Source organism: Larus michahellis, chromosome 13, assembly GCF_964199755.1.
Source record: "Larus michahellis chromosome 13, bLarMic1.1, whole genome shotgun sequence".
NCBI classification, from domain to species: Eukaryota; Metazoa; Chordata; class Aves; order Charadriiformes; family Laridae; genus Larus; species Larus michahellis.
The window spans coordinates 16,608,142-16,622,713 of record NC_133908.1 but is presented as its reverse complement, the minus strand read 5'-3'; the positions used below and the strand labels follow the sequence as shown (position 1 = coordinate 16,622,713).

Below are 14,572 nucleotides of genomic sequence, written 5' to 3'. Positions count from 1 at the left end.
AGCACATACTCGCTCTCATCTTTCCGTATTAGAATTTGCTTTACTTATTTGCTTTCACCAAATGACAAGGGAACTTTAAATTTTCCTAGGACAGACCTGAGAAAGGAAAAAGAAATATATTTCAAAGTGTGCAATTACTGCAGAATGAGTATCAGAACTAAGAGCACTAAAATACTTGTTTAAAAGGAAGACAGCTTCTGCCTCAAGAACTCACAGGCCAAGAACATGGATATATCACTTCCACAGTACAGCACTGTTGTATGACACCCAATCAAAGCAAACAGCACCTGCATTTATTTTCAACTGCCGCTTTTCAAACAGATAAAACTATGAAAAGAATAAAAAACAAATCTTCGTTTGAAAAAAGATTGTAAAATCCTTGGGAACTGCCAATGAAGCAAGCTAGTAAAACTCCCCTTCCTGCCACTTGCACGGAGGCGTTTGTTAGAGCAGGCACGCGTGACCTGGTCAATACCGTGTACCTGCAGCGGAGGAAGCAAAGAACAAACTGTAACATAAAGATTTTGTATTATCTTCTGTAATAAATACCTTGATCTTTATCATGCGAGGGCCTGACTGACAGAGACTTTTGGAATAGACTTCTTTGTAAAGAATGAAGTTCCCTTGCTGTCTTGGCATTGGCGGTATCTTTCTATATACACACATAAACACGTATGCAAGTGTACACACACACATACAGATTTTATACCAATGATAATTGTCAGGAATAAAAGAAGAATAGAATAAAAAAGAATAAAGGGGGCCAAAAGACCTAACCTGTGCAGAAGCTCTATTTCTATGCCATGATGACAAGCAGCCCTGTCACGACTAATATCCTGGTTGACAGCTCATAAGAAGATGAAAGCAGTGTTGAAGAGGTAATCTCTTGTGTCCCAGCAATTAGCATGCACAAATAAACACGGCTGGCTACAGGACGATGATTACTTTGTTCACGACTCCCTGGAGGGCCACCCACAGAAGGGAAGTAAGGCAACGTACAGCGATGGAAGGAGAAAAAAAGGCAGAGTCTGACGACTGGCACTGATGCAGTGCTGGCCACCTACTCACAATGAGGAGAACCGGATTGTGAGCTAGGATTTTGCTCCAGTTCCATTTCAAGAGTCGCTAGATGCTTCTCCTTAGGCTTCAGACACACAGGAGAGCACGTCTGCTATACTGCTGTTCATAACATCCTTCACTTACCTTCCAAAAACTGTATGCTTCTTGTCCAGATATGCACAAGAGCGGAATGTGATGAAGCTGGAAGGAATAAAGACGTAACAGTTAGCATATTATCTCATGGACACTCAACAACAGCCAGTGATGCTTAGAAACAGAAAGCATATGCAAAAGCTCTCTGAGGGAAGACAAGCCCCAATTCCCCTCTGGCTCCTCCCTGGGAGCCCCGCTGGCCAGACATCCTTTAACTCCTCTGTGTTGTGGGGTTTGTCTCGGATTTCTGGAGGTTTGACTTCTCATTTTTACACCTCACTAACACCCCTAAACAGCACTCCACGCACAGTGACTTGCACAAAGTCCAGAATTAACCTGAGCATCTGCCTCCCTGGCCAGGCCGGCCCCGGGAGCTCGCGCAGGACGGAGAGGTGCGTCCTGCTTGAGAAGCACTTTTCTCGTGCACGATCCTGCAAATACAGTTCTGTAACACTACAGTCTCTGCCAGTGTAAACGTGTGTCTTCTAGGGTATTTACTTTTCGCATTTCTCTTCCATTAAATTGGCCTCTTGGTGATCCATTTCTCCTCTGGACACAGCAAATTTGTGCTTCGGATACAAACATGGCAGAAGAATACTTCAAAGTGTCAAACATAATGAAAATCTGTGAAACTTGGATTTTAAATTTTTAATTAAGTGGACTTTGAATTTTTGGGGTTGTATTTTTAAATATAAACATGGGAACCAAACCACCAAATCCAAAGCAACCTTTACTACTAAAACTTTTCTCTAAAGCTTAATGCTTCTTCGGAAGACTTGGATGACAAGGGTATGAGACAGAGGTTTCCACGCTGTGGTCTGCAGACCACGATGGCCCATCTTGGCTGGACATGCAGTGCTGGCTCTCCTCCCTGTCTCCATCTGTTACACTACATTAGAGACAGCTAAAAATATATAAGCATTCCAAAAGCACTTTTCCATATAAGCAACTGCCTCAGGAAGTTATAGGACTGCAAATAGGAGGGGCTGCAATCCGCCAGACAATCTATTAAGACGCAGTTAGCCCCAGCAAAGCTCCCAGAGGCTGCGTAGAACGTGAACTCCTACACAGGGCAAACATTCCGACTTACCCTTGTGCACGGGTTCTTTGCACCACGTTATTCCCAGATATCCAATACTTAAGATTATCAAGTGGTCAGTATGTAGCATTGTAACAAAAAAAAAAATCTGAGCAGTAGCAAATATACAGAGAAAGCTCCTCATCCATCACCACGGTCAAAATAAAATTAACGGCAATGGAATTAACATAACTCAGCATGATCCCGGAGGAGAAGCCTGCAGCATTATTCAAGCGCTCCTTACCCAGGGGACCCGGCTCACCCTGCACTGCAGTGCCTGCCACGTATGGGGAGAGCTATTCACCCAGTTCCTGAGGTCACAACAGTTGCCAGAAGCGTCTAAACACTGCTTCGGAAGCTTTATAAATATGGGCAGCTGGAGTCTCTCAAGGACTTCACATATAAAGGAATTTCGTACTCCATTTGCAAATTTTAGGGAAACATACGATCACATTTACAGCAGCAGATGACGTGACTCAATATGGCACATCACTCATGAACTGTCTCTATATCTTCTGTTTCTAGAATCCGTTTGTTTTGTTTTGGTTTTTTTTTACAAAAAAGTGCCTCTACTCTCCTCTGATTTAGCACCTGAGTGCTGGCAATAACATTCAGATCCAAAATAAGCTCTACAGCAACTCGATCCTGCAAACTGCCCAACATGTGCTTAGCCTGGAGTATGGGAGTAAGCCTATTAAAGGCCCTGACACCAGCACTTGTGTTTAATTAAGGCTAACGACACTATTGCATAGGTTTACAAGCATAATACTACTGAGCATCATGACGACCAACACCAGGAACCCCTTCCCTCCCTCCCCAGTCCCAACACACACATATAGTCACACACCCCCCCCCTCACCCCACACTCTCTCTCTCTCTTTCCTGAGGCTCCCAATAAAGGTATAACTTTTTTCTATTCCAGGACTTAGAGAGCAGCCAAGAAAGAGTTGGCTCAAAGTGACACAGAACATTTCCAAAAGACTGCAGGCAGACACCCCTATTGATGTTACACATAAGGAAAGTTATTGCAACTTCAGTATCTTTAAATTTCATTTGTTGTTCTTGCTGCTTCTTCATTCATTTTTTGTCATTTGAGTCTTCATTCCGCTTTTGTACATTGAAAAAACAAGTCATTCTCACCCCCCATTCTGCACTCTGCCATGGCTGGGCTCTACGTGTTTCAACAGTGCAGAACTCTTCTCATTTATTTCAAATCAGGTGAGTAAAAAGAAGCAGCATTTCCATGTTTAATTTCATTAAGCCCTTTCAAAAATTTCAATATGGGACTAAATTTAAGCAGAGTGGAGAGGTGTAATGATCTTACAGGGATAACAGCGGGGGGACACTGACAAAAATGAATAAAACCTTCAAATCATAAAACCAGAAAAGAAAAATTAATGATGATGATACTATAAACCTACAGGTTCTTGCCGTGCTTGACTTTGCTCTTAGACTGGGTAACAGCGGCTGTAGCTACCCTGATTTCAATATGCAGCACTCGACAAAATCTTTCACTTGACTGAACTTTAAAGAGTAGCTCGTAAAATGTCATTTGTTTTCTTAACAGAGTAAGACACAACGTCTGGAGGGAAACAATAAAACACAAAAAGCAAGTGACTACTTACAACTGTGATTTGTTTGTGTTAGGTCCCGAATTGGCCATACTAAGAACACCACGTCCCGTGTGGGACAAATTGGGCTTAAATTCATCTTTGAATGGTTTTCCCCAGTAAGATTCTCCTCCTTAAAAGAGAAAAGATGACAGAAGAAATGTTTGTTTTCATTAGTTTCCCACTACATTTTATAACAGGCACTGACATTAAATTTAAGGTTTCTGGCACTTGTGATCACTACGTGTATAATATATTCTTACCTCATCCCTACCCCTAGGCTAGGATTTGAGCGTGCCCTTGAAATCAGATGCTTGTAACTGGCAACACAATTCTGTGCCCCCACACTATCAACTGCAGCCCTCCAGGCTGTTTAGCAACAGCACTATATATTGTGTGCTGAAGAACTGTCAAGGATTTAATTTTTTACCATAATTCTTCTTTTTTGAGACATTAAATCTTTAAAAGTGGCTTCCTGACAAATCACAGAGCAAAGAATTACCAGTTTAATTGCACTCTGGATATAACATCGCTTCTGGAAATAAATATCAGGGAGACGAAATACGTTCAGAGAATCAACTAAGAATAACAGCTATAAGCTCAAATACTCAATACCCAGATGATGTAAACACTTAAGCACAATGGAATCAAAAGGATGGCAAAACTTTGCACAAGCCACAGACCCAGCCCTCCAAAACTCATTTCTTTTCTGTGCCTGTGGATAGAAAGGGGGCCTGGGAGACCCCTCCTCCTGGCTGTCATTTTTACATTATTCATGACAGATCCGACATTTTCATTTGCGCTTTCCTCCAGGATCATTCTTAATAAGAAAAACGAAGGCTGAGATGAGTCATAGTTTTACAGTCAAATCCATAATCTTGTTTGACAAACCATGGGAAAACATTTCACCTTAGGATAGTATTAAAAATAAACCAAACAAAACGATCCGAACAGGCAGGAAGCCCGGTCCATCTGCAGAACCGGCTGGAGAACGCTCTGGAGGAACCGCATCCTCGCGAGGCAGGAGGTCAGTAAGGACCTGCAGTGCTCAACGGCTCTTTGCACACGCGATGCAGGACCGCAGTTTGATGGTACGGCTGCACAGCCAAGCAGCAAAGAAAACTGAAGAATAAAACAGGCCCCTACTAAAAACCTTGTGCAGAAAATCACAAGAGTGCATCAAATGAGGAAAGAGTTTCAGGTGATTCCATGAAAACAAAGCATCCCAGGGCGACAGCTGCCTGTGCAAGTGCAACTAAGTAAGCGAGAAATTTTGGAAGAAACTGACCCACTTAAAAACCCAATTAATCATGTTCAAAAGACCTATTAATAGAGTTGAGTGTTGCTTGCTCTGCAATTTGACAAGAGGCAGCAAAAGGGGACAAACCCTGTAGGGATTTTCTGTCATCGCGAGTAGAGGAGTGATTACTTCAGTAATCTTTGGCTATTGAATATTTTAAGATCAGCTAAATTACACCAGCTTGAGCCCGTATGCCAATCTCTTCCAGTACTGGGTGAAAGGGATATGGTACAGCTGCAGCCAGCTCTACTGGCTTGAAGATGGATCCAAACCCCAGCTATTCTAGCCAAATCCAAATTGTTCAAGCCATTAGAAAATATCTTACCAAAAGCCAGTAATTTTCTTTGCTAACGAATCTCCCTGTGTGTTGCTATTTGCTGAGAGGTTACTTACGCAGTGCCTTAGTTACCTGCCTTGTTCAGAAAACCAAAGTTCTGGCGGGTTAGTAAATACACCAGCTATGCTCAGAACAGCGAGGTTGCGTGCCACCAGGCGCTGCCCGAAGCCAGAAACACGCCTGCAGCCATGGACTGCACCACACTCGTGCGCTGCTTCCTCCCCTCTTTCCCAGTTTTCACCATTCTGCCCCGCTGGGGCCTGATGGGGAGCACCGGGGATGCTCCCTGCCCGCGCCACCGCCCCTGCGGCACCACTACTGCAGGACCTGCATGTCTGCTCCCCGTCATGGCCCGAGTGACAAACGTCACTTGGACCTTCCTTATAGAAATACATCATTTTGCTTCAAAGGACCTCTTGAAGGAACTCCTAATTATTCGTAAAGCAGATGGACTTGGAATCACGGAACAGTTTGGGTTGGAAGGGACCTTAAAGCCCATCCAGGGCCACCCCCTGCCCTGGGCAGGGACACCTCCCACCAGCCCAGGCTGCTCCAAGCCCCGTCCAGCCTGGCCTTGAACCCCTCCAGGGATGGGGCAGCCACAGCTTCACCCGCTGCGAGTCCTAACCTACAGGAGCATTTGCTGTTAGAAACCCTCAGACGATGCGCAGACCTGAACACGTCCCACTGAGACGGTCACAGCAGCAAGTGCACAAACCCTTGGGTCCGTTACACCCTCCGTGTGCTCTCCCCTGGTGCTGCAATCACGGCGCTGCCAAGCTGCTGAGAGAGGCTGGAATCAACCCTGGAGCCTCTGCTGGTCAGAAAAATAATTCAAAGGGGAAGAGGAAAATTGTGAATGACAGAGACTCTCTCTGGCACACCAAGCACCCAGACACAAGAGCTTGCAGACAGGAGAAACGAGCAATGGCCTTTAGGTTTTGGAGTATTTATTTTTGTATGATTTCATTTCAGATCACGCACTGCAGGTCAGAATTAATCTTGTATGTACGAAGGCTAACTTTGGTTCACTCCAGTTCTCTCAAAATAAGTGCCAATATTTTAGTAGATAGTTACAGGATGAGACCCGGTCCCTGCCTCCCCCTCGGACAGCTGTTCCGAGGCTCATCCCTCTGCCGGGAGCTGCAGGCGAGAACGGGAATGGCCTGGGCAGCGTTCGCCTGAGGGCCAGGCGTCCTGGAAAGGACATGGCTGAGGTGTCTGCGGAGGCCCAGCAGCACCGCCTGGGACACGGCACAGGGAGCGAGACAGCAGCGCAGGAACGCTTGGGGGTAGGTGTTGCTTTTTTAAAGAAAAAAACCAATTTTTTAATTTAAGAATACTTAAAAAAAAAAAAAGGAAAAAAAAAAGAAAACCCCAAATGTATTCTCCTTAAGTTAAAAATAGCCGGAATGTGCTGTTTGTCAGCCTCCTGCTAACCCCTGGAACTGTTCCAGGCTTCAAGTATCTGCTTGCAGCAGGACCAGACAGAGCAAGCCAGAAGACGGTGAGTTAAACGTATACATTTTTTTAATTACTGAAACCCAGAACCACTTTCTCGCTGAAGATTAAGTACAGATCCCTCATTAGTCTACTGCCATGGCAGCACAGTGCCTAATGCGCAGCCGGGGGGGTCTGGAACAGCGATTTTAGATCCTTACATTTTACTCTGTACAGTACAACTTAATGTAAACTCGGGAAAATAACTCACGGGCTCCAAACCTACTAGTAATAATTAGGAGGCATTCGGAAGTACCCAGCAGATTTTACTGTGTATTCCCCACATGGCCGGGAGGTGTGGCTGTGCCATCTTCCTCATTTTCTGAGAGCAGAAAAGCCTTCAGGAGCTGGAAGGAGGTTTTGTACAAGTCTGTAAAATAAGTCACATGCCTACCCTGGCAGCCGAGACTCAAAGCTGAAGGCAGCTGGGAGCCACTTCCCCACATTTTTAATAAAGGAGAAAAATTCTCTTAAATTAAAGAGATGTTTGCCTAATTCTCACACAGAGATGAAACCAAACACCACACAGCTCACAGAAAAAATTAGACTGCAATCATCATTTCCATGGCTATCCAGAGCGGCAAGATATATTTAGCTGGTAACCGAAGCACAGTTATTCAGTCTCGTATCTGCATCTTGTGCTGATAGTGAAAAGGCGAATAGATTTAAAGTGACACCTGAAACAACCACCCATAAGCAACTATACAGAAAACAGCCAGGTTTTCAGATTGTCTTTTGAACTAAAACAGCTTACCCTTTGGTAGTCTTTGTTGCTTCTAGAGGCATTTTTTTCAGAAAGTAATTTTTGGGGTAAAATTACAGAAGTCATACAACTTTCTTGCATAGAGCTGAGAGATGCACCTAAAGCTTCAGAAATGTAGCATTCCAAAAGCCAGGTGTGGGCTGGGAATCATCACTCGTGACAGTTGTGATTTTAAATAAATCCTTCCTTTTTCTGGCATAAAAATTGCTAAGCAGTGGTAAGGAAGTGGGAGGGCTCTGATTCACAAAAATGATGGCTTACTTTCTGTAATTTTCTTCTTGTCATTTGGAACAACGAGGTACATAATAACATCTGACACTTTATAGAGCTTTCCAAGTGAGATTCTTGAATCATTTTGCAAATGTGAAAGCCTTAGCTCAGCCCGTAAGCGCCTCTCCCCTTTGGGATGAGCGGGCACAGCACTGTTAATCCCGCATACCAGGGGCCGGATTTTCAGCGGGGCTGCAATCTAAAAGGAGTGTATTGCTAGAGAAAAAGATTCTGCTCTTGCCCTTTTGCTCAGCTTCAGTCATGCAAGAAAAGGGGCTCTAGAACTGGTTCCATTTTAGGAACTTGCCTTGTTAGGAAATGGCACTGCAGAACTCGCCAAGTCTGTCCACAGTCCTTTGCCACTGACAGCTCAGAGAAGCTCTGCTCGTTGCCAACCAAAATGCAATTCCCACCTACCACTGGTATTTTACCTTGGACTTTTACAGCGATTCCACACCCCCTTTGTGTCCTCCTGGATTCATAAATGGACAGAGGCACCTAACAAGCTGATTCATGAGACCTTCCAACAGGGTGCAAGGAAGAGTAGCTGGAAAATGCCTGTGCCACTTTGAAAACGTAACGCTTATAGTTTTCTCTTTTTCATACAAAAGGGTTAGGATATTAAACCTATTTTTCCTGCACGCAAATTTTCTTATATTATTTGGAACACTGAAAATACAGAGCAGCTGCTCCACTTGCACCAGCGTGAGCTAGACAGAATTACTCACAATGTTCAGCCACTGAGTTGTTATGAACAGCAGGAAAAGAAATACATCACAAATCCAAAATTCATTTTCAAATAATTAATCATTACAAAGAATGACCATGACTCAGCTTATTGCTCTGAATACTGCCTCTATGGGTGGTTATTTGTTAGAAAAGAAAGAAGCTGCTGCAGCACAGTAAAACTTCTCCCAGTAGTCTTATGAAACATTAAAAGTTGAAGGCTGTAGAAAATGAGTTTGGTCCTCTACATCAGTGTCAGCCTCACAGGACTCTACATCTAAGTGCTCTGGCAACGCAGGCCTGCCAGCTAAGCCAAGGTAAATCTCTGCTCCCCATTCTTTTCCCTCTGTGGTATCTCAACTTCTAGATGCCATAATGCTAATTCCCACCCTCCTCCGTCTCAAGGGTAACTGCCGAGTACCAGGAATCAGCCGTCCTTCATGTGTCTGCTGGGTCACAATTACTTTTATGACAGCTTAACAAGAGACTCAAGAAGGACACATTGGGGTGCTGCATAACAAATAAAAAAGAAATAAGGATGAGCGCTGCTTACAGATAGGACTGCTCAGCCGTGGAAGCGGGCAGTGACAACCAGCTTGGCGCGTTCCACCTGTGAAATGTTTCCAGAACACAAGACGCTTACCCAGGTGAGCCGAGAGCGCAGCTGCAGCCCACGTACGCGTGACATGTAACCGTACGTCACGTTGTACTGAGTGTATCCAAACCCACCCGTAAGCCGGGGAGTCCTGGGCTCGGTTAGCAGCGCAGTGGGTGATCAGCCAAGCGTTGGGGTGGTGCAACCATAGCCCTGACACCTGCTGCTGAACACGGGAGGGGTGGCAGGCGGCAGAAACCAAATGGTGGGAAGAGTTTTGAACAAGTCTGTTCTGGTTCCTGAGCTGATGAACAGCAATGATTAAATAAATATGACAAAACGAAATTATATACAGGCTTATTGCACCTTCCACCTATCAGACAGGAAAAGGCATGGGTTTTTTTATAAACAAACAAAACCATCCCAAACCTCTTAGCCCGAAAATTTCAGTTAAAGCAGAAGTTTCTATGTGGAAGAGGAAACAAAGGATGTTCTTTTTTTTCTGAAGTCTTCCTACAAAAGGCTCTAACAGAAACAATTCTGGCAGTTTAAAATACTGATGTTTAAAAGGTAATAGGGCCTTTCCTATTGCCAACTGAAATATCTGGGAAGAAAGCCCTTTTGTGCTCTCATATGCTTCTCTGATATCGCAGAAGTCACTTACACCCCTGGTAAACATCTAAAGACCATTAAATTTCATGGACTTTTTAGCTTTCAAAGATGCATTTTTTTTTTTTCTGAGCAGCAGTGAGTTAAAGAAATACTGGAATTCCTTCCAACTGCCAAAAGAAACAAAAAGGGGAATTTACACTGCAAATAACATACAAGACCCAGGTAAAAAAGCTACAAGGTACTGAATCCCAGTGCTTTACTCCAAAGCTTTGCTAACATGAATGCTTGCGATCACATTAATAACACGCAAACCAATGGACTGGAATGCTTACACCACAGGAGCCTGAGGAAGCACCACTCTGCCACATTCTCGCAGCGCTGACGGGCTGTACCCGGCCTCTGGCTGCGTTGCTGCGCAGAGGAGACAAAGCCAGCCAGGACCTTTGCTCTGGCCACCTTCTTACAGCACATGGCTCCAGATACGCACGGGAAATCTCTGCCTCACGTCTGAGTGCCCAGGATCCACCGGGTAGTCAGGAACACATCCTGACAGACCACTTGCGCTCTCTGGACTGTCTAAGCGGCTTCATTTAACCAAGTATTAAACACACAGGCATGACGGTCCAAGAGAAACCTGGTAGCCCACCAGGCTGTCCATTTACATATTCAATAAGTGATTAAGTAAGGATATCTAAAATTCAGCTGTCTTCAAAAAATAAAACCCATTCGGTTGCAAAGAAGATAGCTGCATTGTTTGGACTATGCAATAACTGCAAACAGTCTCTGAAAATCTGCAACACTCATATATTTGAGTGCACGCTGTCCATTTTATTAGAACTTTAATAGTCTTGACAGATGTTTGCAAGACATCTCGCCTGCAATATAGTCATATTTAATTAAGAATGACAAGGAGGAAAAGATGGAAAAGACTAGAGGTCTTAAAATAAAGAATATACAAGGCGTTTTTTCTCTTATGGGCTTATTTGCATTTTACTTCCTATTTGCTTTGCCAGTAGAGCTGAATCTTGACCTTCAGTGCAGCTGCGCTGCCAGTCCTCTGCCAACTGCTAATTGTGCTGTCTTACAATACTTCCACCATTTGCACGAACAGAGACAAGAACGACACCAGCAAGTTAATTTTCATTCCACAGCAGGATCTGAACTCCACCCTACAAGGGTGAAAGGTGTCTGAGGCAACCCATTAAATTTCTCCTGTCTCCTGACACCTCTTTAATTTCTCATTTTAAAAGATGTTCCTAATTATGTCTTTTGGGATTCGAACCGAAACTTTCCTTATAAGAAAATCAAATCACATATCTTTTGACAGTCCAAGGGTATACGGTAACAAATCTTGTTAATGGGCTTTTGCCACCAAAACACAGAACCTTTAACTAGTCTCAAATCAAATCTATGCAACTGTTGATTACCGCATGCAGGAGAAGAAAAGCTGTTGGACAACTCACATGAACATTATTTAGAAAGTAAATAGAGCTAAGCATTTAACAACTACGAAGACATCTTTTTTGGATGACCTGTGAGCACACACAGAAGAATACAGTGCTCGCATATACAAGTGACACATGTATGAACTAGAATAAAGATGCACCGAATGCCACAGGACGCGGCGAGGAGGAGCTGTGGCGGCTGGTGACATCTATAAGTGGGTAGATAAAAGGTGCAAGTGGAAAATGAGTAAATTTACAGCAGCAACCAGAGCTATTACATGACATATCTACTGCGGTGGGCAACGCTCTGAGGACCCGTCAGCTGCTACATCTCCCGACCATTTCTGATACAACCATTATGCACATCTCCAACTAAGGGAGAAAGAGCAGGCAGGAGAATTTATTAACGGTGATCCCTAAAAGTTAGAAAAAGAGCAGCTTGGGCTTTACAAGGCAACTAGCTGGGAGAACAGATGGTATCTGGCCATTCACCAATTCCGAGGCAGGTCTCAAGTATTTCATGAACGCTGAATTTGAAAGCAACTTTGCATGAATGTGTTTCTTCCTTTGTTCTTTGCCCTGGAAGGCCAGCTGTAAAATCATTATAATTTGTATTTATTTATTTTTTGGAAAAAAATAAAAAAAGCAAAGACCCAACAAGAATTCTACATGGAAGAGAGCCCAAGTTTTAGACTGAGAATATATCAGATAAAATTTTGAGCATAATTAAAATGGTCATAAAAATACAGCGAAAAACCCTAGGCTTTAAAGTAGAAATACTCACAATGTACCATGTATCATCATTTAGAGAATATTAATCTACAAAGTGCCTGGAAATAAACGTAACAAGACAGGACGTGAAGTGAAAACAGTTTACTTGATTCAAACTCAACCTTACCTGTTCCTGTTCCAGTCGGATCACCTCCTTGGATCTGCAGAATTTAAATAAAATCAATAGGTTACATATCTGTATCTGTGTGAAAGACATTAAATACAAACCATAAAAGCCAATTCAGCTCAATTTGCTTCCTTCTATATTGTGTCATGTTGACAAGCTATCAACAAGGAAACCATTACTACTTATTTGGAGCTTCTTTTATCAGCTGGCTGTCATCTCCTACGTTACTTACCCAAGAGCAGAATGACAGTTTTATGAAAATAATAGCTCTCTTGTGGGTAAATAGGGAAAATAAACAGTCTCAAATGGGTTAACTGGATCATCCTTTCTATTACGTGCTGGGTCATAACCTGCTTTTTAACTGATGATGCATTGCTTTTGGAAATGAAAAGGCTTTACGTTTTGCTACCAATCCTCCACACGATGGGAAGGCAAGAAATGAGAGAATATGGAATATTTTCTGTATCTGGATCTGTATTTCCCAGTATCCCCCTCACTATCTGCAGTAGGAGGAATCCCCACGTGAAACCGATCTTTCAGCAACGTAATTAATCACTATGTTTATATATACGCAGGATCTACAGAAATAACATTCTTTATTTTAATGCCAGTAAAGGGAGCGTGCCATGACTAGCTTCACAGTAATAGCAAACAAGCACAATTTTAATTGTGAGTTTAACTATGTACTGAGATATACAGTGCTGTCAAAAGAAAAAAAACTAACTTTTCTTAGCATGACAGGATGGAATGTAACATTCAGCGATGTCCCCTGAAAGATACGCACTGCCTTCAGGATCAGGCTGTTAATTCTTCTGAAAGGAAATTAGAGGACAGCTACAGTATCCTAAGCTGCCTGGACTGTACCTATGTAAATAAAGATCTTCGATAAATATATTCCTAAAAATTGTTTCAACTTTCTGGTTCACCACTCCTTCATGCGGAACGCCTGGGCACCCAGCCCCGGAGCACGCTCGGGAAAGGGTGATCTGACAGTATCCGACTACCACAACCCGAAACAGAAATTCAGCTGCTTTCTAAAGTTTCATCTGAATGGGATTTCAACAGGCCACAGTATTACTTCTCTAAATCAGCATTCCTCCCGCTCGCTCCCTCCTTCTGTTCATTAACCACCGCCCACAGCTCAGGGAAGATAACAAGAGCCTTGCCAAGGCGATGGCTCTCAAAGGCTTTGTCTGGAACGCCAGCAAAAAGCACTGCTAAACGCAGCGATGCTCCGAGTGACAATATTAGTCAGAAGCAGCAGTTAGTGAGACTAGTAAGTACAAATTTAGTAAGCTAGGACGATCCTAGCTCTGATGGTATATTTAATATACATCTATTGCAAGTTGCCATGCGTGGAAGAAACTAAAACTGAATTAAGCTAAATAAATATTTTGAGGACATCACACATTATGCATTACATAGGATTTGTTCAATACTTACCACAAAATTACGAATTGATCTGTGGAAAATTGTTCCATCATAATAGTTCTTCTTGCACAATTTGATAAAGTTTTCACAGGTTCGGGGTGTCTGAAAGACAAACGGAAGTTTTAATTAAGCAATACCTTTAGGCAGTCAAATTGGTCACTACACTGTTTACAAGAATCACTTTTCATTCGTCCCTTGCAAAGAAACAATTGTGCAGGACTCTTGAAGAGGAATGAGTCTCTGTCTACAGAAAAAAGACATAATATATGCTCTTTTAAAGTATACTGCAGAGACACATGCTGTGTTAAGTAAGTTAAACCCAGACCGTCCAACAGCACAAAGAAGTGTTGAACACCAGCTCAGATGTCAGCTCCCAGAAGACATAACGATGGAGAAAGCACGTAAGCTCAGAGACTTTCAAGTCACTTAGTTCCAGCAGCGTATCATAATCCTGTTCCAAAGGGGCACTTCTAACACCGAAAAAGGTTCATTTCCTAGAGTAAGAAAGAACCTGACTTCTCTGCTCCACTCTTTCAAAGTGAGCACATTGAAGCTAACCGGGAGCGGAACATCTGGTCTTCTTCACCACTTGGAACTAAAAATGGGACTGACCCCACAGATCACCGGACCATAGAAAAAATAAAAAAGGCAACTCGTTTTCAAAAATCGAAAAGAAAAAAGAATTCTTAAAAACAAAAAAAAGGAAAGCTAAATACATTGCCTACTTCTAATTTGCTTTTACAGGCCAAATAAAAGCTATTTATTTGAATTTATGAGCCCTGGCATTCAAACAGT

The 14,572-nt window shown here is 43.0% G+C and overlaps 1 protein-coding gene and 1 long non-coding RNA gene across 3 annotated transcripts in view; one reads left to right on the top strand and one right to left on the bottom strand.

Annotated features, from left to right (window-relative positions):
* PPIL2 (peptidylprolyl isomerase like 2) overlaps positions 1–14,572 on the bottom strand; it is a 71,872-nt gene that overhangs the window by 12,480 nt on the left and 44,820 nt on the right. For both annotated transcript variants that reach the window (XM_074605888.1, XM_074605889.1), the window contains 4 exons: positions 13,790–13,879; positions 12,347–12,380; positions 3,916–4,033; positions 1,204–1,260 (listed from right to left, as the gene is read on the bottom strand). In XM_074605888.1, coding sequence (XP_074461989.1) covers positions 1,204–1,260; positions 3,916–4,033; positions 12,347–12,380; positions 13,790–13,879 — 299 coding nt within the window. The remainder of the gene's footprint in view (positions 1–1,203; positions 1,261–3,915; positions 4,034–12,346; positions 12,381–13,789; positions 13,880–14,572) is intronic.
* Positions 6,695–14,446, top strand: LOC141750558 (uncharacterized). Its single transcript, XR_012589723.1, has 3 exons — positions 6,695–6,829; positions 6,995–7,044; positions 11,020–14,446. It is a non-coding gene; the product is annotated as an uncharacterized LOC141750558 (long non-coding RNA).